Here is a 10,478-nt window from a genome sequence, read left to right as displayed (position 1 = left end):
TGGGATGTCTTACCTATCAATTCCTCCCTAATCCGTAAACAGCCGAAAGCTATAACTGAAAACTTTAATCCCCAGGGTCTTCAGCCTCTTAACCTCATACTTCACCAAGATATAAAACCTCTACTGACCTTAATTTTGGATTACCTGTGAATGAATGCTCATGTGTACACGTGTGGACAAAAAAAATCATGTGACCTCTTTACAAAATACTACAACGGTGATATAACCCATATCATTTGGTATTAGTGTCAAAATGAAACTCAGTTCTTTCCAGCAGTGCTTTAGAAAAATGTCTAAAACTATCATGATTCTTAACTAACTTATACATACCTGATTTAACTGTGTAACACTGTAATAAATGTCAGAATTAAGATTGTGATTTTATAACCTATTAAAGTATTCAAAAGCAAACCAAAAGAAAGCTTTAGCGGCCCTTTGGATGTTTGGCTAAGGACTCATAGCTTTGCTGTAGTGGAAGGACACGCATTTCTCAGTGACCTTAAAAGATAAACCTCTCTGTTGTCCGAAAGGGTCCACTGTGACGTCCAAATGCATAGGTTTGAAGGCGAGGAATGTGTCATTTGGTACGTACCAGGTAGTCATGACACCACCGAACTATGTTGCCTCAGATGAAAATATCAAGATTGAGTTACCTTGAACTCAGCACTGCTGCCACTCAGCACTACAAGCTACTTTAAAACCAAAAGGCTCCTGTTTGGCTAAATAGTGCAATTCTTCTCATGCTTGGCTTGTTTCCTTGACTGAATGACTCATCCAGTTTGTTCCCATTAACAGCACATGTATGATTATAGAAATCTGGCCAATCAGCACACAGAAAAAACTCAGTGCTTAAGTCAGATCCAGGTCTATTTAATTGAAATGGTAGTTTGCAGATCCAGTCCTGGCTCAAAGGCTACGTTCACACCGCAGGACAAATGTGGTCCATATCCGATTTTTTTGCTCATGTGTGACTCAGATTGCATTTTTTCATGACAATGTGAACAACACAAGTCACATGGAATCCGACTTTTTCAATTCCAATTTGGGCCACTTCAATATGCGATCATAAATCGGATACAGGTCTGATTTGTTGCAATGCGATCTCAGCCTGAACAGTGAAATTGGAATTCAGTTAAAGCTTACTGTATTCATCCCTGACATTTCAAATCTTCCTCATGCCAAGTAGGCTCAGCCGTCACACTGAAATGTTAAATGCTGTTTTGTTTTTTACACAGATGTGCATTCAGGTCGCTGAAATTTTTTTCACCCGTGTGGCTCTCGGACTTTACTTTCTTTGATCCCACGTGATACTTGGTCCAAAAGGTTGGAGAATAACTGTTCTATGCAATTGCATCACTCATGAGACGGAAGCCCGGTCCGTGGGAAAAACAACCAGACACACGTACAGCTCGTTTCCACGGGTCATCACTCTGATGAACACGATATTTGTGCGATAAACCTGTCATCACCAAAAATCCATTGCACTTCATGTACATGAAGTATCCAGCATCTTTGCACTTTGTACCAGTGCGCTATGGTACTTATGGTACAATGGTACTATGGTACTTATGGTACTATGGTACTTATGGTACTATGGTACTATGGTACTTAAGTCTCTTCTATACATACTGTACTTCACTGTTAGTTTTTTGTAGTCTTGTGTTTGCTTTATATCTGTCCAGTGTAAGTATACTGAGAGCGACAAAATACCGGAGACAAATTCCTTGTACGTGTAAACACTTGCCCAATAAAGCCGATTCTGATTCCGATTCTGAATCACCTAATCATACGGAAACAACAGCATGAGACAAAACATACGATTCACGTTCCTCATTCATAATCATAGACGATGAATATCATGACTAAAACAACAGCATTGTTAAAAAAAATTGATTTCTCTGGGTTCACTCGGAAACGGGAATGAGTTCAGTAATGTAGCAAATCCTGTACCTTGAGAAGGTGGCTGAGGTGCCCTGACCACCCTGAAGCCAGGTTATCTTATCAGGCATTTTCTACTGCATGGGTACCAAAGCGCCGACCCAAGTCCTGCTGGAACAATTACAGCTAGCAGCTGAAAATGGTGTCTTCAGTCGCCTAGAAAGAACTCATCGATCTCATTCTTATTAACTTGAATTCAAAAGAAATATGACCTAGCCTGTCTAGCAAGAATAAGTATCTCTACATGTGTAAACACTATTATAGCCAGGGCTATACCATTTTAGTTTTTTTATTTCCTTTATTTGAATTAGTATTTTTTTCGGCCTAGTTTTAATTTCTATCATACCTATTTTCATTTTAGTCATACAAGACTAAAGATATGTATGCTTCATAAGCAAAGGTGGAAAGTTCAGGTCCAAAAAGCACAAATCCAGTCCAAGATTTTGTTTCAACCAACCAGTTGAGTTCTCTGTGACTGGGTCTGTTTATACTCAACTGGTTGGTTGAAACAAAACCTTGTTCTGGATTTGTACTCTCTGGACCCGACCTTTCCACCTCTGCTCATAAGCAATGAAAGGGTTTTTAATCACTCAGCAGCGTTTCTGGGATAATTGCATTTAATATTTCTTTTGTCTCAGATGCCACCACCATAAGGAATTCTGGTATATTTATCAGTGCAATTGTTACGACTGACATGGCATTTAAAAATGCTAACTACGTAGTCAGGGTTGCCAGCTCATCTGTCATGACTCTCGCGCTTTCAGACTCTCGCGCAAGGAATCTTTCGGCAAATCTACGTTGTTCCGTTATAAACTAAGATTCGTTACAACAAATGCGTTGGGGAAGTCTGCAAACCCTACAGACTATTTACAATGAAATAAAACTGTTACATACATGTAAATGCGTGTGCATATGAGTGCAGACTCGGCTCTAATTGAAAATTGGCAAACCTGATTACAGTAAAACAGACTGACATTTTTTTGTTAGTGTACCCTACATATAGTATTTTTTTCTATAATTTAAACAGATTTAGGTGGCAGAGTAAGTTAATCAGAATCAACCGATAATTATTCAAACCATTTACTTAATCCTGATCTCATCTGGGAATTAGATTAAATTTCACGCAGGTGGTTAAACTTTATGTTGACGACTAGGAAGGAAGCCTATATATTTGTCAAATGAGCCATGCCGCTTTCTTTAAGAAGACAAGAGAAATAGGAGGTTTAGTTACTTTATTTAATGGTTAAAATGAATGGTTTAAACGGCAAGAAAGTTGACGCGATTCCTCGCTTGAAGCGCTTTGTTTGCGGTCATGAGGGCTGCGCTGCGGCGTTTTCGAAGGAGTGGCGCTTTAAGGAGCATGAAAGCGTGCACACTGGTGAGGTATGTTTCTTCATGGACAAGCTGGGAAGTCGGGGCTTTGATTTCTTTGTGGCGTTAAACTGGTTGTTTTCAGTCTTCCTTCAAGCCGTACTGTCTCCTTACCAGCGACCTCTACGGTGTCCCACGCCGGGCTGTGAACGCAGCTTCTCCAGGAAAAAGCACCTCATTCGCCATAAACGTGGACATACAGGAGAGAAGCCTTTCAGGTTTAAAATATCCCGCGCAGAGAGCATTTTTTTGTGCGATATTTATCGGCTAGAAACGATGCTAACGCTTTTACAGGTGCACCTACGCAAACTGCGAGAAGCGCTTTCTCAGGGCAAGGTCCCTGCAAAGACATGCGCAATACAATCACGGTAACAAGGACACGAACTTCAAGGTTTGTCCACTAGGTGACGCCATATTCCCATAAGTTTGGTGCTCAAAACAGTTGATTATTCTGACAATTACTAAGGTTCCGTAGGTGATACTGTTGGTTTATTTACGGTCTTTGTTTCGGTAAACGAAAATCTAAAGTTTGTAACTTTGAAGTAATTTGTTCATGGGCAACATTTATAGGTAAGGTTTAAGATGCTGCCGTTCTTGGCAGTTTGTGTGTTTGAATGACTGTTGTGCTGTGTACAGTGCCATTACCCAGCCTGCACCCTGATGTTCAGAAAACGCAAGGATTACAAGATGCACCTGAACGTCCATGGCGTTACACCAGTTTTCAAGTAAGTGCTGACTGTAGCCCGTGTGCATTTCAGTTGAATGTTCTAGGAGAATCGGCAATGTGGGATGTCAGTAATTAAACTGGTTTAGGGGCGCAGGGGCCTGTACTACGAAGCGGGGTTACTGGCTTATCGGGGTAACTTGTCAGGTTTATGGTAGTCTGGGCAAAAGATAAGTGAACGAATATTAAGTCAATTTAAACTGTGGCACCTTAAATCCGAAGAGTTCCCCCGAAAAGCCAGTAAACCCGCTTCGTTGTACCGGCCCCTGGTTCTGGGATCTATGGTGTAGTTTTTAATTCATTGTCTCTAATGAAATGGCGAAACATTGCATGGGATTTATACATTGAGTTTTTTTAGTTTTCCTCCAAAACTCCACCCTGGTTGTTGCTGGAGGTGTCCAGCTGTCCTGAGCTCCTGCTAAGCTTTTGGAGCAGATGCCTGAAGGTTTAGCGCGTGAGACAGTCGCATGAGGCTTGAAGATAAGGACACGCGCGCAGAGGCCTGCTTCTACCTCCCGCTTCCGGCCGTGTTGATTTGCAGCCACCGTCAGACTTTTGCAGAGTAGGATATTAAGTTCAGCTCCGGTTGACTTTCCGGGAAGGGCTCAATGTACAGCGTCTCGCCTGCATGAAATATTAATGTTCATCACTGAACTTTTATATTGCAGCAGGAATTCGAACGGAGGTCAGTTCCTGGTGTTATTGGGTTATGAATTTTTTTTCATTCCATCAGACATTAACAGGGATCGCCGACCTGTCCAGACAAATGTCAGAATGAGGCTATAACCTTTTTAAAAATACCATGTCTAAGGGCCAATGTGATCAAAATGTCCGTCAGTTAACCATGGTGGCATCCCCTGGACATCAAGTCTTGATTTTCATACTCCTAGTCAAAAATTAAAGCGATATTGTTTAGAAGCAGGTTAAATATAGATTAAGTGCTCAAAAGGCATCAATTGTCAGAATCCAAAATGGTCAAAGGTACTTTATGATTGTACATGATGTTAATTGTATGTGAAAGGGTGAGAGCTGAAGTGGCACAGTGCATGTGCAGTGGCCCAAAATGGTCCAGCCTGGCTTTAGAAACGGATGCCATTTTCACTGCAAAATGGTAACTGTACAATGCTGTTAATTGTTCACGTTCAGGGCTTGCACTGACTTTGCTGTGCCTTCCATTAACATTGAAATGGCAGGGTTCCTGTGGTTAACAACGAGGGCATGCGATTCGCCGTTTTGCGCGAATGTTCTTTGGATGTTTTGATGATGGCAACCTCCTGGAATCTTGGTAGAAGCTGCGTTGTGGTGGCTGGGCTTAAGCCAAACTGTCCCTGGCTTCTGCTCTTGTTTCCAGGTGCACGGTCAAGGATTGTGGGGCCACGTTTGAGACCCGCGTTTCACGCAGGGCCCACGAAAAGAAACACTCAGGTGAGGGACATGGCACTAGCCGCAGCCGTCTCTTCAGGCCAATCGGCGATAGAGCTTGATGCATTCATAGGTTGTAGTTAACCTGTATTCTAACCTTGAAATTCACATCAGTACTTCCCGTAATCTGCCTTAAGTTCTTTCTCTCCCCAGGGTACGCCTGCCCTGATCCTGGCTGTCAGGTGGTGGAGTACACCTGGGTTAAGATGGTCAAGCACAGACGGCAGCACCCAGGTAACCGCCTTAACGTTCACGTAGCTGGTGTGCTGCTTGTTTTGTGCCTTAGAGGAGCTGTTGGTGTGATCGGAAAATGGCAGGAGTACAGATCTGGGGGGTGGGGTAGCCTTTTGGGAGTGGCAGCTGGGTATCGCTGTGTTTGGCAAACGTAGCCAATCTACCCCCCCAAGTTCTGCTACATCTCCCAAGTAACTTCCTGCAGCTGCTTTTGTTTGGCAAAAGATGAAAATCAAGGAACTGAAGTCAGGCCTAATGCACCCAAAAGCTTCTGGAAGCATGGGTCTTAGGATTGGCTGAAACTAAGTGGTGAATGGCAGCATGCCTTCTGTGGGTGGCATCGTATGCGGATCTCTTCAGTGGTCAGTTTCTGCCCGCTTTGCTGCCACCTAGTAGCCAGATGTGCAGTTTCTAATCTGTCCGTCCCCTTCAGCCACGTACGCCTGTAAGCAGTGCCAGGCGGCTTTTGGCAGTCGGAACGCCCTGCGCCGCCACAAGCGATGCCACGCCCTGCAGAAACCCACCCTGCAGTGCCCCCGACTCGGCTGCCGGGCCCAGTTCTCCACCGCGTTCAACCTGCAGCACCACATCCGCAAGGTGCACCTGCAGCTGCTGAGGTACCGGTGCAGCCACCCGGGTTGCCAGCGTGCCTTTGCCATGCGCGTAAGTGGCAGCCCTGCCGCCGGTCCCAGCTTCAAGGTCGCCTGCTTCTGGGTTCTCCATGATCCACCTGTCCTACATCTAGAAGCCCTTTGTTTCGTTCGTTCTCTCAACCATTTGACGCTTTTTAAGGCTTTTAGTGAAGGTATGCCAGAGGTGCTTTTACTTATCAAAAGCTAATCTTCAGCATTTTTAGATGGTTAAACTTACATTTTGGCTTATTTGATCCATTATCATATGCTCACCAGTAATCTATCAACGTAGATTACATACCTTCAATCAGTTGTGGGGTATTTATCAATATTCATACTTGAATGTACTACACTATTCTATGCCCCAGTTCCAATATTGTAGGTCAGGGGTGCCAAACTCCAGTCCTGGGGGGGCGGGACCCTGTGTGTCTTAGTTCTTTCTCTGTTCCACCATGAATGATTCAGCTCAAGAGCTGTGTGGTAATTGGCACAAGGAGGTGAATCAGGTGTGTTAAAGGTGGGAAATCCCAAAATGTGCAGGGTTCTGCCCCCCCTCCTCCCCAGGACTGGAGTTGGGCTGCCCTGCTCTAGGAGTGCAGAGGATGATAATCCCCAAGTATTCTCGACTTGTCAATAAGAGCAGGGGGTTCTGCATGCTTATTTCTGCTTTTTGGCTGCTTGATCCACAGGAAAGTCTGAACAGACACCAGGCTCACCATGACCCTTATGCTTCCAGGCTGAAGGTACCGTAGATGTTCTGCCTCATGGAGGCAGTGTGGCTCGCAGTTGAGGCGTTTAGGCTTAAACTGAGTGATCCATCAGTCTTGGTACATTTGTGTGTATATAGTGTGCATGATACAGCAAGGAGTGAAAGCTGCTGGTAGGGTTCCTGCTGGTAGGGTTCCTGCTGGTAGGGTTGGGTGAGGAACTGGGTGCCATGACTTTTGCAGCAGAAGCAGCGGCAGCGGGCCAGCAAGAGTTGGCAGAAGCGCCTTGTGAGTTGCGGCCAGCGCCCCCTAGTGGAGGACGACCTGAGCCAGCTCTTCACCATGCGCATGCGACTCCCGCGGCGCCTCACGATGGAGGCCAACCTCTCCAAGCTCTTCAGCGAGCGCAAGATCCCACGGCCTGTGGAGCAAGAGGTCAACTTGCGTGATTTCTTCAGCCTGAAGCCAGTCTCTCCACCTACTGGTTAAACTTCTTGGGAAAGGATTTTTGGGTTGGGTAGGAACCCTTAAAGTACAATAGAATATTTGTTTAATTGGGAGGTATGTTTACTTGCCTTTCAATGGCATAAATTTAGCGCATTTTGGATTCTGTATTTTTCTTTTGTACGTCGCATTGTATGCATCATAATTGGTTCATTGACCAAATAAACTACCCAGAGACCCACTGCCTTAAGCTGTCTGACCACTGAACTATGATGGTTTAATTCCCTTCCCAGTAACCTTTCCTGTCCCCATTAACTTTATTTTTTTTTGCTTGGTGTGAGGGTGTTGTGGGTTAGCAGGCATGTACAGCAGCTGTGATGACAACAGTGTGACTCTTTGTGTCAAATTGGAGTAACGCTGCTCCATTTTAGAAGGAAGCCGAGGGCAAGTTTGAGACTTTCTGGGTTGGGTTTGGAGGCTTAACGTGTGTGTGTGTGTGTGTGTGTGTGTGTGTGTGTGTGTGTCTGTATGTGTGTGTGTGTGTGTGTGTGTGTGTGTGTGTGTGTGTGTGTGTGTGTGTGTGTGTGTGTGTGTGTGTGTGTGTGTGTGTGTGTGTGTGTGTGTGTGTGTGTGTGTGTGTGTGTGTGTGTGTGTGTGTGTGTGTGTGTGTGTGTGTGTGTGTGTGTGTGTGTGTGTGTGTGTGTGTGTGTGTGTGTGTGTGTGTGTGTGTGTGTGTGTGTGTGTGTGTGTGTGTGTGTGTGTGTGTGTGTGTGTGTGTGTGTGTGTGTGTGTGTGTGTGTGTGTGTGTGTGTGTGTGTTCGTCATCTGCCATCCCAGGCTCAGTATTAATGTCCCCTTTGCAGTGTAGTTTACTACATTGAAAGGTTTTCAGTCACCAAGAACAGTAACTATCTCACTGGATACAAGCCTTGTATTAAGCTACTTCAATTCGTTCTCCGACACATGAAATGGGTAAATCATGCTGTCTCATTTAATGTCATTTTATCAAGTTGATGGGACCCTAATTCTTGCAGTGTCTGACGCTGGCGTGACAAACTTCTATACCTTCCTATCTTTAATAGTGAATGTTACTCGTCACCCTGTTCTGGTTCACTGCAGCGATCCAGCTTGTCTGAAATGACCCCTGATACATGTGCCTTCAGGCTGTGTCTAAATAAAAACTGACTTGTAGGTCGGTCTGCTGTAATTTAGCATATCGACATCTTGGTTGAACCCCCTCTTGTATTATGGGTGCATTTGTAATATCTGCTCCCGTGTTAGTGTGTGTGCACAGGCCTCCTTTGGCTTATGGCTCTGCTGTTGCCGTCCCTGAAGCCGACTGGCTTGTTTACCTCCCCCGCCTGGGCGATGCTGCACGTTAAGATGCGGTCTCCTGTCCCTGATCTCCGTCACCCTCTGGCACTTTAATTGGCATTTTCCTTCCTAGGTTTACCTTTGGCATGCGGAGGGTTAAGCTTTGGCTCTGGGTCCCTGTTCATACTTGACCTGAGCTCTGTGGGGAAAGTGCTTTCCAGAGTAGCAAGTTACTTTGCCTTTTAAACACACGGTGACTTTCAAACATTTACAGTGGGGCTGGATGTCAGTGCCTTATTTGTTCCTGTCTGTGTAAACACACATTAGGCGATCTTGGGAAATCCAATACCTAGGATCCGGGCTGCTGTGAGACTTTTGGGTAATGGATAAGTCACTGTAATGGGAGATTGCAGATGTCTCATGACGGTGCGTGCAATTCAGGGGGTTTGGGTAGGGGCAGCGGAGACTGGTTTCCATGGTAATGTGAATTTCAGAAACCAATGGGGAATGTAGGATTGCTTTATTAATTTCTGCCCCAACATTTCATCATGCATCTTTACCTTCCCTTGCAAAGGGCCACGCTCTTGTAGTTCGCTGGCAAAACCCGCAAATCGCTGGGTGCTTCATGAGGTGCTGCTTGAAGGGATGATCATTACGCCCAACAGTGGTGTTTAATCAGTTTGGGCTGTTGGTTTCTGCCTGTAACATTCCACTGACAGCCAGTGAAGTGGTCTTGTCTGTCATGCCAGGCTCGTCCGCTCCTTGTGTGTGCCACGCCCCCTGATTACCCGCGTGTGCTTCCCTGATCGTCTCCTGCTGTGTCCGATTACTTTTAGTCCTGTCCTGGTCTTACCTGTTTGCCCAGTCCGTCATTGTGGTTACGGTGTTTCTTGTTCCTAGTCCCCGTTCCACATAAAAACCCGTAGTTGACCCCGATCTCGCCTGTCTCGCTTGCTCTGTGCACGCCTGCCCGCACCATCACCGTTCTCCCCGCGACTGAACGTGACAGTCTGGGTGTCATTTATGGTTTTGCGTGAAGTCTTAAGACAATGAGTCTCTTATGTGTACTGGTGTAATGTGTCCGCTAATCAACGGGCAGAGGTGGTGAATTTCGTGACCCAACTCCTGTGGCCTTAAGTACGAAGCAGTGTTACTGGCTCAGTGGGGTAAATTGTCGGATTTAAGGTAGTCTGGGCGAAAGATAAGTGAACGAATATGAAGTCCAATTAAAGTGTGGTACCTTAAATCCGACAAGTTTACCCCAATAAGTCAGTAACCCCGCTTCATAGTACAGGCCACTGCTGGCATTTCTAGTGGTTTTTAATACTGTAGGGAGCATCAGGATTCCTTTCTCTACAGGTTAGACTGGCTTTCAAACCCCTGCCCCTGCAGACTCGTTTGCGATGCCCTTTGGGCCGAGTGGAGCCTCTTTCTCTGCTTGCTTCTATTACATCTCCACACAATCCTAAGACCTCATTGTGCTGTTGTATGCTGTTCAGCCTGTGGCTTAGTTTTCAGAAATCGCATCTAGGTGAAATCATGGCAGCTTAAGCCCATTCCCAGGAAGCAAGGGGTGTAAAGGTGGAACAGGCCTGTAGATGGGACACCAGTGCTATGGGCAGTATTGACTATGGTCAGCTGATGTACTGTGTGCTTTTGGGGGTGGGGTGTGTGGGGAGAGCATGCTGCCAG

The 10,478-nt window shown here is 45.5% G+C and overlaps 1 protein-coding gene across 1 annotated transcript; it reads left to right on the top strand.

Annotated features, from left to right (window-relative positions):
- The first annotated feature begins 2,975 nt into the window (after positions 1-2,975).
- LOC125726733 (P43 5S RNA-binding protein-like) lies at positions 2,976-7,722 on the top strand. Its single transcript, XM_049003148.1, has 9 exons — positions 2,976-3,321; positions 3,427-3,527; positions 3,604-3,700; positions 3,946-4,034; positions 5,385-5,458; positions 5,609-5,689; positions 6,123-6,352; positions 7,011-7,064; positions 7,272-7,722. Exons 1-9 carry the CDS (start codon positions 3,178-3,180, stop codon positions 7,515-7,517), a joined length of 1,116 nt encoding a protein of 371 aa, XP_048859105.1. The 5' UTR covers positions 2,976-3,177; the 3' UTR covers positions 7,518-7,722.
- Positions 7,723-10,478: the final 2,756 nt, after the last annotated feature.

Source organism: Brienomyrus brachyistius, unplaced genomic scaffold (genome assembly GCF_023856365.1).
Source record: "Brienomyrus brachyistius isolate T26 unplaced genomic scaffold, BBRACH_0.4 scaffold75, whole genome shotgun sequence".
In the NCBI taxonomy this organism is placed as follows: Eukaryota; Metazoa; Chordata; class Actinopteri; order Osteoglossiformes; family Mormyridae; genus Brienomyrus; species Brienomyrus brachyistius.
This window is presented reverse-complemented; position numbering and strand designations above follow the sequence as displayed.

Bases quoted from the DNA above. Each gene is read 5' to 3' on its own strand.
- LOC125726733 (XM_049003148.1), top strand. From the start codon at position 3,178: ATGGTTAAAATGAATGGTTTAAACGGCAAGAAAGTTGACGCGATTCCT. The intron at 6,353-7,010 runs GTAAGTGGCAGC...CTTGATCCACAG, and splicing joins AGCGTGCCTTTGCCATGCGC to GAAAGTCTGAACAGACACCA. The intron at 7,065-7,271 runs GTACCGTAGATG...TGACTTTTGCAG, and splicing joins CTTATGCTTCCAGGCTGAAG to CAGAAGCAGCGGCAGCGGGC.